This window comes from Paramisgurnus dabryanus, chromosome 22 (genome assembly GCF_030506205.2).
Source record: "Paramisgurnus dabryanus chromosome 22, PD_genome_1.1, whole genome shotgun sequence".
Lineage (NCBI taxonomy): Eukaryota > Metazoa > Chordata > Actinopteri > Cypriniformes > Cobitidae > Paramisgurnus > Paramisgurnus dabryanus.
In genome coordinates, this window is record NC_133358.1 from 24,063,959 (window position 1) to 24,077,626 (window position 13,668).

The 13,668-nt window shown below is 36.6% G+C and overlaps 1 protein-coding gene across 1 annotated transcript in view; it reads left to right on the forward strand.

Moving 5' to 3' along the window:
* vipr2 (vasoactive intestinal peptide receptor 2) overlaps positions 1-13,668 on the forward strand; it is a 41,878-nt gene that overhangs the window by 13,430 nt on the left and 14,780 nt on the right. Inside the window, exon 4 of the mRNA XM_065258466.1 lies at positions 6,005-6,102. Within this exon, the coding sequence (XP_065114538.1) occupies positions 6,005-6,102 (98 nt within the window). The remainder of the gene's footprint in view (positions 1-6,004; positions 6,103-13,668) is intronic.

Sequence of the window (13,668 nt, forward strand, 5' to 3'; positions counted from 1 at the left end):
CATTAATGTATAAGTCAAATAATGACCTATAATATACCATGATTATTTCTAATTTAAAGCCCACGACTATACAATATATTGTTGATTTCGACTGTCCATGTGAATGTGTAAGTGTGAGTCAATTAATGAGTTGGGCAAAAAACCAAAGGCTGGACTGACTGAATCATGTTTTTCCCTGCTGCTCGGACGTGCTCATTGACCCGTGGACTCAAGCCGAGGGCGCAGGACTGGCACACACCCCTTCTTCCCTGTAGAGTAGCTGTCTGTCAGGCTCCAAAGTGTGGGAGTAAACATACAACTCTGAATCAACAATTATCCTGTTTTCATCCCTTCTGATCCCCGTCATCTAATCCACAGACCCACAATCGCTCAACATATGCTGACCTGTGATTTTATAATACACACATTTCCAAACACTCTTTCTAATGTACGCACTCAGAATAAGCTCCATTAGTTGTTATCTGAAATATTATCAGTTGTTTTTCGCAAAGTAGCTCTTAAAATAGCAATGCACTGTTTTTGACCTGGTGTTTAGGCTGTTATATTTTCCATCGATTGACGGGGTAATGGATTGTAAGAGCTGGAATGGATATATTTATCCCACCTCCGATTATAACTGTACATCGGAGTAGGTACCTCAGGGTAGCGTAGGCTTTAAAAGGTTTAGCCTCCCTTAATCTTCTATAGCCAAGCTTATATTACTACAACACACCTGTCTTCTCCATCCTAGCCCTCTGGAGGATAGAAAAATTGCACCGCATGGAGCTTTTCCCTGTCTTTGCTGCTAATGTCATGTTAGATGTGATGATTTGGGACTGATGCTGCACACATGAAATGGAAAGTAGCTGTCTGTCATGTTTGCTCCTCCAGCACAAAGCTCGGTTTTGCTTTTTTGTTCCTGTATGGCAGGCAGTTCAATGCAAGTCCCGCATTTTACACACGCCCTTACACTTTTATAAAAATGCATTTTTGATTAACATCCTCACAATTTGAATTTAATATAAGAGCTTGGATGATGACGTAAATTAGCGGACCTTTCATGAATGGGGTGGTCTAGGTGGTCCGTGTTTTCAGAGATGGGTTATCACCTTTTTGTACAGACGAGCACTTTTGTTATGTGTGTGTGTGTGTGTGCACATGTGTATCCTATTTTCTGTGTGTAAGCATGTGTGGGTGCGTATTTGGGGATTTGTTTCGCGGTGGACGTAGACAAAAATAAATCGTCATGTTGATACATGTCAGGGGAGGTTTACATTCTCTCACGAAAGTGCTGTGAAGCAGTTGTGCTGTGCGTATACGGCCCCATAAAAAGACGTTATGTATTTATTATGCTTTCCGCTCGGCTCTGAAGGAGCACATCAAGAAAACATGAAGAGCACCACACGGTCTCATCTATTTTACAAGGTGACCAATTCATATGAATTTGTACAATCTCATTCGTACGTACAAGATCTGCTATCGCCCTGTGACATTAGGGTTAGGGGTGGGGTTTTATTCGTGCTTTTCATGTAATCATACGTTTTTGTGCGATTCACATCATGCAAAATCCCACCAAGTACGATATGTACATTTTCTTGTAAGATTAAGTTGGAAGCACTAAACGTTTTTGGAATAAGAACAAATTAGTAAGTAAAACCAAATCCAGGCCCAGAATGGGATGCTGTAAATAATTTGTTCAGCATGTACACCATTAAAAGTGCACATGAAGTAAAAATTGACTTTTGCTACAGTGTTTCAGAATGGGAGTTTATGGAAATGCATTATCTTGATTTGAAATCTTGTCATGCATTTACTTTGTAGATGTACCACCTCCGATTTTTATTTTATTAATGATTTCAGGGGCATTTAGTTTGCCTGCTAGTTTCTCTTTTTCTTGTGTAATGGTGGTCGTTGATGCAGTGCTATGTGTAGGTGGCTTCTGTTTTGTTAGTCTGAGTATTAGAAAGCCTGCACAGAGACACTTTAATGCATGAAACACAAATGCACTGTATTTATACTTCACTCACAGTCTCAGCCTTTCAGTCTCGCATGAATCTATCAGTCATGAACAAAATTATTATTATTATAATTTATCAGTGGAACCATATGGCTTTACATAATGAGTGAGAACAGTGTGGTGTTGTAATATAAAAGTAATTGTAGCAACCAAAGAGAAACTGTGATATTCATTATATAAGAAATGGTAAAACGTATACTTTCGTGCAGGGGCGTTGCACAAGATCTCGGGCCCTATGCATAGGCAGTCCTGATGGGCCCCCACCCCCATAATATATTCCAGACTTTTCAAGGGCCCTCTCTTCCTTTGGGGCACTGGTAATCAGTACTGGTTTTACCCCCAGTCCGACGCCCCTGCTTTCGTGGTGTCTAAATTAAAATTCTTTTTAAAACTAGACGGTTTCTGTGAACTGATTCACAGGAATGAACCACTCTTTTCAAATTTACATATCAGAGAACAGACCATTTTAAGTGAACTGATTTCCTAGAATGAATCAATATTTTCAAAGCAACATATAAGAGAGCAGACCGGTTTAAATGAACTGATTTACTAGAATCAATCTCTCTTTTCAAAGTTACATATTAGAAAGCAGACTGATTTGGTGAACTGATTCACTCAAATAAATCGCTCATTTCAAAGCTTCATATTAGAGAGCAGACAGTTTCAGTTAACTGATTCACTGGAATGAATTGCTCTATTCAAAGCTAAATAATCAAGAGCAGACTGGTTTGAATTAACTGATTCACTAGAATGAATCACTCTTTTTAAAGTTAAATATTAGAAAGCAGACTGATTTGGTGAAGTGATTCACTCAAATAAATCGCTCCTTTCAAAGCTTAATATTAGAGAGCAGACCGTTTCAGTGAACTGATTCACTGAAGTGAATTGTTCTTTTCAAAGCTACATGTTAGAGAGCAGAATGATTTGGTGTAGTGATTCACTGTAACGAAGCACTCTTTTCAAAGCTACATATAAGAGAACAGACAATTTTAAGTGAACTGATTCACTAAAATGAATTGCTTTTTTCAAAGCTATTTAGTCGAGAGCAGACTGGTTTGAATGAACTGATTCACTTGAATTAATCACGCTTTTAAAGATACATATTAGAAAGCAGATTGATTTGGTGAACTGATTCACTCTAATAAATCGCTCCTTATAAAGCTTCATTTTAGAGAGCAGACCGTTTCAGTGAACTGATTCACTGGAATTAATTGCTCTTTTCAAAGATACATATTAGAGAGCAGAACGATTTGGTGAAGTGATTCACTAGAACGAATCACTCTTTTCAAAGCTACAGAACAGACTATTTTAAATGAACTGATTCACTAGAATGAATTGTTCTTTTCAGAACTAAATAATCATTGAGAGCAGATTGATATAGTGAACTGATTCACTAAAACAAATCGCTCATTTCAAAGCTTCACATTATTGAGCAAACCTTTTCAGTGAACTTATTCACTGGAATTAATCGCTCTTTTCAAAGCTACATTTTAAAAAGCAGACTGATTTGGTGAACTGATTCACTAAAATAAATCACTTCTTTCAAAGCTTCATATTAGAGAGCAGACCATTTCAGTGAACTGATTCACTGGAATGAATTGCTCTTTTCAAAGTTACATATCAGAGAGCAGACTGATTTGGTGTACCGATTCACTAAAATAAATAGCTTCTTTCAAAGCTTCATATTAGAGAGCAGACCATTTCAGTGAACTGATTCACTGGAATTAATTGCTCTTTTCAAAGCTACATATTGGAGAGCGGACTGATTTGGTGAACTGTTTCACTAAAACAAATTGCTTCTTTCAAAGCTTCATATTAGAGAGCAGACCATTTCAGTGAACTGATTCACTGGAATGAATTGCTCTTTTCAAAGCTACATTTTAGAAAGCAGACTGATTTGGTGAACTGATTCACTAAAATAAATTGCTTCTTTCAAAGCTTCATATTAGAGAGCAGACCATTTCAGAGAGCTGATTCACTGGAATGAATTGCTCTTTTCAAAGTTACATATCAGAGAGCAGACTGATTTGGTGAACTGATTCACGAAAATAAATCGCTTCTTTCAAAGCTTCATATTAGAGAGCAGACCATTTCAGTGAACTGATTCACTGGAATTAATTGCTCTTTTCAAAGCTACATATTAGAGAGCAGACTGATTTGGTGAACTGTTTCACTAAAACAAATCACTTCTTTCAAAGCTTTATATTAGAGAGCAGACCATTTCAGTGAACTGATTCACTGGAATGAATTGCTCTTTTCAAAGTTACATATCAGAGAGCAGACTGATTTGGTTAACCGATTCACTAAAATAAATAGCTTCTTTCAAAGCTTCATATTAGAGAGCAGACCATTTCATTGAACTGATTCACTGGAATTAATTGCTCTTTTCAAACCTACATATTAGAGAGCAGACTGATTTGGTGAACTGTTTCACTAAAACAAATCGCTTCTTTCAAAGCTTCATATTAGAGAGCAGACCATTTCAGTGAACTGATTCACTGGAATGAATTGCTCTTTTCAAAGCTACATTTTAGAAAGCAGACTGATTTGGTGAACTGATTCACTAAAATAAATCGCTTCTTTCAAAGCTTCATATTAGAGAGCAGACCATTTCAGAGAACTGATTCACTGGAATGAATTGCTCTTTTCAAAGTTACATATCAGAGAGCAGACTGATTTGGTGAACCGATTCACCAAAATAAATAGCTTCTTTCAAAGCTTCATATTAGAGAGTAGACCATTTCAGTGAACTGATTCACTGGAATTAATTGCTCTTTTCAAAGCTACATATTAGAGAGCAGACTGATTTGGTGATCTGTTTCACTAAAACAAATCGCTTCTTTCAAAGCTTCATATTAGAGAGCAGACCATTTCAGTGAACTGATTCACTGGAATGAATTGCTCTTTTCAAAGCTACATGTTAGAGAGCAGAATGATTTGGTGAAGTGATTCACTAGAACGAATCACTCTTTTCAAAGCTACATATTAGAGAACAGACTATTTTAAGTGAACTGATTCACTGGAATGAATCGCTCTTTTCAAAGCTACATATTAGAAAGCAGAATGATTTGGTGAACTGATTTACTGAAACGAATCGCTCTTTTCAAAGCAACATATTAAAGAGCAGACCGTTTGGTGAACTGATTCACTAGAACAAATCATACTTTTTAAAGCGCCATATTAGGGAACAGACAATTTTAAGTGAACTTATTCCCTGATTTGAATCAATCTTTTTCAAAGCTACCTATTAGAGAGCAGATCGTTTTGGTGTATTGATTCACTAGAATGAATTGCTCTTTTCAATATGAAAGCAGAGTGTTTTGGTAAACGGATTCACTAGGATTAATCTCTCTTTTCAAAGCTACATTTGAGAGAGTAGGGCTGTTTAGGATCTTGTCACATAAATTGCTTGATTTAAAAACTAATTTACAATGATTTGGGTTTCTAAGCTTATATCTGTTATGACCTCTGGAATGTTGTGTGTTATATGATATACTGAATAAAATCTGCTGGCCTGAAATTACTGTGACTGATGGTTTTGCAGATCATATCAAATTATTTTTGCGAAAATATGGGGCAGCTGGTAACTCTACAGTTTATTTTTCACAGTTACTGTAATGTCCACAAACACATGGTTTGCAAAATATTTCAACATTATAGTCCTAAACATTTCAAGCTGTGAAATAAAATGCTAAAATATTGCAAAATAAATAAGCATTAAAAAAAGCATTGCACAATTTGTAATTGTTAACAGCCGATGGTTTGTGATGGTATTTGTAGTGGAAACCATTAGCATTTTTTTGTGGCTTGTATGAGAAATTAAACATTTTAAAACAGAAATGAGAGCAGTATTTCACGAAGGGCAGGATATCTCTGTGTTCTGCTGTCTTTGTTTTGGTAGGTAAGTGTTACCTACCAAAACACTTACTAGTGTTCATTGCCAGTCTGAACTACCATCAGTCATGCTGATATATTAGTTATTAACCAAGCGATTTGTGTTTGTTTTAGGGATCATTAGAAGGAACTGCACTACCAAAGGCTGGTCTGATGTGTATCCTAGCATCGACAGTGTTTGCTTTGGTGAGTCCAAATCAAACTCAGACAAGGTGAGTAAGTGATCTTATGCAAGAGCCCACAGTCACTTTAATCTTTGATATACTGCATGCCTCATTTAATAGATTAATTGTAAAACTACAAACAGCATTAGGATCATTGCATTATCCGTCCTGAAGGAGGTATGCATGAAAGGAACATCTGAGAGATGCAGTTCTTCAGTGTGTGCTTAACCGACAAACAAAATCTCCATGTCTGGAGCCTAAGGCCACTCCAGGATTTGAAACCTTTTAGTGCCCACTTTCTAGCCCATATCTCTGCCAGCTGGGCCTACCTTTGGGGCAGAGACTGAGTTTGTGTGCGCTTGCTTGGAAATGTGTGTGCGTCTGTGTGTACAAGTGCCAACACGCAAGTGTGTGTTCACGCATGTGTCTTCAGATAGAAAACGATGGAGGTTTGAAAGAAACAAAGCGGCCTGCTGTATTTTGATGGGCTCTCAACCAAATTGCTCCCAGTATTAAATTTCTTCTCAGAGTCTCAAATTTGGAGACAAATGATTTTAGATGCGTTTGAAGTTGAAAAGAGTGCCAGAGAGCCAAAAAGAGAGACGATAAAAGAATCAAACAGTAGAGAGGTGCTTTGTTCCTTTATGGCAGAGAAAAGAAAAGAACTATAAATATCCGGTAGTGCGTTTTGTATCTTTTTACAACAGCAAATTCTCTCTGTTTATGTAGTTTTTTTGGGCAGTTGCCCGTGAAACGTAGGGTTTTATATTGCAGTCGAGATGCTCACGAGCAGGGAATCAGTCCGGAAAAATCGTGAACTACTGTATTGAATAAAAATGGCGGGAATTTGACAGGAACTGAACCATAGCATGTTAAAGGCTGTTTACACTTGGCATTAACATGCGTTTTCGTCGATCGGATCACAAGTGGACGACGTTAATGCCAGGTGTAAATGGTGTTCAAACTGTTTTGAACGTGTCCACTTTCGACCACTTTCAACCACATCCAGAGGTAGTCGAAACCACTTTCGATCGGATCGCTTTGGAGTTGCGGAACACAAATGTGGTTGAATGTGTTCGAACAGCCACAAGCGACCGCCTTCTCTCCGCCCATTTATCTAATCTGAGGTATTAAACACAAGTTTTACTTTTTTTTTTACATCTGGCGTGAACATACGGTGAACAGTGCTATTTTTAGCCTTTCATTGATAAAACTAAAGCGTCTGATCTCAGTGTTTCCCATACATTGATTTATTTGTGATGGCCCACCACAGAATCAACACTGGCCCCCACAAATAGAATATTCATGCTTCCCATTTATATTTTTATTTCACCATTTAAAACAGCTAAATTCGGCTTAAAATATAATTTGATATATAATACAGATCAAATACAGATACAGGTCAAAGAGTAGAAGTGAAACATATTTCAGGTGCCAACCCTAGATCAAACTCAAATACAACATGATGACGTCACATATATGCTAATAAGCGGGTGACGTCATCACCACCACAGTCTCCTCAAAATCCTTTGGGAAACACTGGATCTCCATAGTTTCGATTTGAAAGCGTGAAAGTTGTGCGATCCTATTTCATCAATTGCGCTGAAAATTCAGAGAAAGCTCCAACATATGAACGTACAAAACACTGTGCAGCATGTATACTTGCTAAACAAGCAGCGGACACCAACATAATATTAGTTCGCATCCATATAAACTCATAATTACTCCCGCTCGCGTTTGAATGACAGCAGAGAGACTCACCCACCATCTCACGGACCGTCCCCTCACAGTATTCAGGACAGAAGCGGTCGAAAGTGGACAAAAGAGACGGATTTAAATACCAGGTGTAAACGTAATGTGTCTGTCTCGTCCACTTGTGATCCGATCGATGAAAACACATCTTAATACCAAGTGTAAACAGCCCCTTAGGTTGTGTTAAATTGGTGTTTATTGAGGCTGTTTGATAAAGATACATTGTAAATCCAATGGTCGAGCTTACAATGCTTCAAATTTTGATGATGGTCAGGACATTGCGAATTGTCATTCAGTGTCAGAATTTTTCAGCATTTGTGACAGTTTAAGCAAGATTTTTAACTAAAAATGCAAAAATTTATTTTGGCTCGTCTTCATGTAAATGACAAAAAGGTGAATTTGTGAAAATGGTGACATCACACGCATGTGTATTACTTCAGATATATCGCCAACTACTGGCCTGGCATGCATAATACAGCGTCTATAGTTGTTTTCGTGAATCTGTGTGAACGAGGATCATTTAACAACATTGTCATTAATACACAAAAGTTTTTAGTTTTTTAACTCTTTCGCCCCCAGCGTTTTTTTTTTTTTAAATTTGCCAGCCAGCGACAGCGTTTTTCATGATTTTCATCAAAGTTTAATGCCTTCCAGAAAATGTTCTTCTATAAATATATAAACATACAATATACCAAATGAAAGAACAGACCCTCTGCTTTCAAACATAGAAACGTTTCATCCTACCTTCAGTAGTTCTTTTGCAATCAGCTTTTTGAATATGGGTAGGTTTCTGCAAAAATACCACATTTTGAGCAAAAAGCAGAGATAATTCTATTTTTTTCATAGAGTTCCCATTCAGAGCGATCTTTAAAACTGACACGGACATGCAGCCGCTTGCCATAGGGCAATACTAGGGTTTAAAAAGTTGCGGTATTGCGGAAAGACGGAAAAACTCGTCATTGGCTGGGAAGCGTTTTCTCTTGATTGACGAGATATCTCTGGCTGGGGGAAAGAGTTAAAGGGGTCATAGTCTGAAAGTCTGACTTTTTCTATGTTTAAATTGTGTCCCTAATGCTTGTATTAACCTAGAAAACGTGAAAAAAATCAACCTTGTAACTTTGTTTGGGTAAGCCATTTTCTGCAAGCATGTGAAAAAGTTGGTCGTTCAGATGTTGGCTTTTTTGTGATGTAGGTATCAAGGCGAATTACAATAATACCGCCCCTTAATCTGCACTATCCAATCACGGCAGTGCCATTTAGTGCAGAGAGAAAGAGAGAGAGAAAAAAATAATTGACAGCAAAATTGAGTTTCAGTTACAATAAACCACCATCATTGTGATCAGTGTTTGCATTTCATTCACTCATTTGCATTTTAAAGGACACACCCAAAAAGCAGCACACTTTTGCTCAGCCTACAAAGTGGCAATTTTGACATGCTATAATTAATTATCTGTGAATTATTTTGAGCTTAAATTTTACATACACACTCTGGGGACACCAAATATTTATTTTACATCTTAAAAAAATATCATAATATGACGCCTCTAAATTGAAAAAAAAAGGACAAATTTAGACTTTTTTCCAATAATTTAAATTTGGTTGTGGTCATCAAGGGGTGATGGTCACACTGTAAAAGAAATGCAGCATGAAGTTAAAACAATTGTTATAACATACTTTAATTTGTTAAATTAAACTAACATAAGTAACAAGCTCAGTTACAAATCAGCTTTACATGCATGTTAAAAGGATAGTTCTTTCTTGATGTTTTATGTGTGTATTTTTTTTCTCTCCTCTTCTTTACCTTGCTTTTTACTCTGTTTAAAAAAATCAATAAAAAGCAAAGTAAAAAAAAAAAAGGATAGTTCACCCAAACATGAAAATTCTGTCATCATTTTCTCATTCTCATGTTCGTCTAAATCTGTATTAATAATGTTTTTCTGATAAACACAAAGAAGATATTTTGATAAATGATGGTATACTAATTGTAATCATTGACTTCCATAGTAGGGAAAAAAGTATTTTGGAAGTATTGTGTTAAATGATGAGGAAGATATTTTAATAAATGATGGTAAGCAATACAGTTAATGGAACCCATTGAATTCCATCATATTTGTTTTTCCTACTATGAAAGTCAATGGTTACAATCAGCCATGTGCTTACCATCATTTGTTAAAATATCTTCTTTTGTGTTCATCAAAATAAAAAAAACTCATACAGGTCCAGAACAACACGACGGTGAGAAAATGTTGACAGAATTTTAATTTTTGGGTGAACTATCCCTTTAACATGCATGTAAAGCTGATCTGTAACTGATCTTACTGTAATGAGGCCTATTTTAAATGTATTCATAGCCACCTGCCAGTGTTGTTATGTTTTCTCTTTGTTGCCATTAAGGGGCTGAAACGATCATCCCAGTATCTTAACTCACCCTACCTTTTCAACAATAAACAAGTCATATTTATCTTATGACTAGTAAATTTTGTAAGCTTTAGTCAAACAACATATCTTTTTAACAATAGCAACATTGTACAGTCGTGGGCTTTTGTTGCAATAGCAAAGCAAAGTCAGTCTTAAAGGCATAATTTATGCAATAACTTAAAGTGCAGCTCTGTGCTACTTAACAAAGGTGGGGAACTTTAGGAATACAGGGAATGAAAGGAACGCTGGGAAGTTTAAGCTTGCCAGTGTGTAATCTTGATACTGAAGGAAAAACTGGCATTTTGATGAATGGTAAAAGTCTTTAAAATAACAAGTAAATCCACCTTAAACAAGACTCTTAGGAAAAGCTTTCTAGCTAAATAAGGTTAAAAATGCAGAAATTAAATTTCTTATAACCAATTTTGGCTACATCAGTATTTAAATGTCCCGGAGATATATAATTCAAAAGCAAAAATTTAATCAAAGCATTACAGTGGGAAATGATATAACTTAATGAATTATGATGATTAAATGTTTAGTCTTAGTTAACAAAATAGCATTAAACTATTTTAGGGGAATACTGTATTCAAGGGAAATCTGTCAAATGGTGCATGCTTGCTTGACTATAGGACCTTAACTGGCAATCAGTGCCATTTTTATAAAAAATTTCATATGGTTTGTGAGAGACTATTTGGTTTAGACTGTTTGTGAACAAACGTCACACACTTAAGCAGTAAGGGCAAATGCTTCTCATGGTTGGATGAATGACCGGCTGAGTTGTTGGTGGTACATGAGCAAGGATCAGAGTATGCTAAAACTTCGGCCACTATTGCATATGAACTATATGATTAAATGAGATGCGGAGATGAAGCTATAGACACCAAAAACATGAGCCTGCATATGAATTGAAACTGAAACTGAATTGAAACCATCTGTTTGTTAAATATGTTTCACATATGTTTACGTTGCTAAGGGTGGTTGCTGCGCAGTAAAACACAGAATCGTCGGGTGCGGCGGTCATAAATAAATATTGTAAATAAAACACAGCTATTGACCAATCAGAATGAAGGACTGGAACTAATTGTTTCATTATTCTCAATATAAGGGAACGAGACGCTGCGTCTCCCTTGCCATACTTCCTGCATCCCTGTAACGCCGTCTTTGGCAATATTTCAGATAGCGATATACTGCCTGGCTCCCGCATCACCCTGTCTTTGTAGTTTAGCCTCACCATTGGTTGAATTTGATATACACATTAAGACGCACTTAAAGTGTCATTGCAGTGACGCAGCGCGAGTTCCCTCGAAAGGGAACTGTAACAATGTATCTTAAAAGTTAGCACGATGTAACCTTGCTCTTACTTAAAATGTGTCCCCACATTTTGTCCTTGATTTTCAGGGTATTAGACCTGGAAGGTCCTTGAATTTGAAGTTAACTAAGGTGTGGGAACCCTGCATTTGGTTGTTTCCTTGAAAATGTACAAATGATGTACATTTTTGCATCGATAGTTATTAATTTTATTGCAATTAACTTAATATGACCATGTAATTTAATATGAAAATGTGCTCTATTATTATTGGGTAACTAATTCGCTGCAGCCATATTTTACACTGTCATCCATTATACTAACCAGACATTGCTATGTAAACGTAAGCAGTCACATGTAAATATCCTCATGTTTCTGACGTCAATAAATGACCATTTGTAAATAACATTTTTGATTTTTTTAGCTTAGTTTCCATACATATTGTGTGGCCTGGGAAGGGAGCGTATGATAGTGAATATTAAATCAGCAATGGCATGGACATCACCTTTGTAAAATTTCCCATCAGAAATGTTGTGGAAGCACTTTTGACCTCAGCCTAAGTTTAGCGTGCACTTTTCCATAGGCTGGCTGGCAGTTTGGGATGGTGCCGAGTTCACTCTCAGCTGCTGGCTTGAGCAACGACAGGACGGTTTGTTGTTTTTCATTCGGATGTCAGGGGTAAATTAAACATTAAAGCAATTTCCTGAAGGGTAGAGAGAGGGACAATCCTATCTTTTCAGGGTTTTTTCTTCAGTATTAGCAGAGATGAAAAGTAACATGAGGAACACAGGTGCACCATGAACCTGTCTTACCTCAGATTTCTGGACCACATACTGATGATCTTCCAAGAAGCAAGCATTGATGGATTCGATCGGACATTGAGCTTCTAAATTGGGATTATTGATTCTGTTAAAAAGGACATTTGTTTCAGAGTTGCACTGCAACATTGTCGAATGCATTATAACATACAGATATATTACACCTTTCTTTCTTAGGCATTTGTGGATTGATTGATCTTATCGGTTTGTAAATTACTTGAGTAAATAAGTGATCTGTAAGTAAGTGACTAAAAGATGCACTGGTCTGGTACATCTCACTTTTAAAAGTTTCCCAAAATATTTCCACGGGCATTTCTTGAAATGCATACCACACATTGAACAATAAAGTAAAGCCTGTATGAGGAAGGAAACGTTCTTTAAATCCATCGTTCCAACCACTAATGGCCTGCTTTCTCTCTCTTTATTTTAACAGCCACAGCTAGATGAACCCACATGTCACTTATTGTTTTATGGTTGACAGATTACAGGCTTGGTTTGAAATATACAAGTGTCAGTGAGCACCGCAGAGCAGGACATTAACAGTACAATGGTAACCAGTACTCCTTCATAAAGAACCTTTAAAATCTTTTGCAGATTGAAACGTTCTTTGGGGAACCAAACATAGTTCTTATTGGGCAACCCTTTTTAGCAAAGAGATTTGTTACTTTATTGTTAGGGATTTATTTAAAAGTGAATATACTGCATAATTATGGCAAGACTTTACAATAAAAGTAAATGCATTAGCTAACATGAACTAACAATGAGCAGTTTAGTACAATACAATTTTGCATTAACTAATGTTATGATTTTATAAATGTATTGGTAAATGCTGAAACTAACATGAGCTAAGATAAATACAGCAAATGCATTTATTTTTTGTAATTTAATATAAAAAAACTTGTGCATTATATAATACATTTCTCAAAATAAACTAAAACAATTTGCAAGGACAGTTGTAAAATATCCACCTCACACCGACTTTATAGGTTTAACACGGTTTTATGTTTAAAATACTACTGAAGGAATGTTCCTGTAGTGATGTTGTGGAGTGGGTGCTGTGGTCTTTTTGGGTCTGGAGTGCCAGGTTATATCGTCAGGCTGAAAGAATTTTGTTTATGGGGGATGAGTCGGTCTGAACTTCATCACACACTTCTACCACCAAGCAGGCTACCCGGCCATTTCCACGGTTGTTAGTGACCACGTGATTCCCGAATCGTGAGAAATCGTGAGAGTTTAGGTCACGCACGTAATTTATGTTTGATCATTAGTGTTTGATTGGTATAAATTTGTTTGCACTTACGATTAAGCATAGCACGAGTG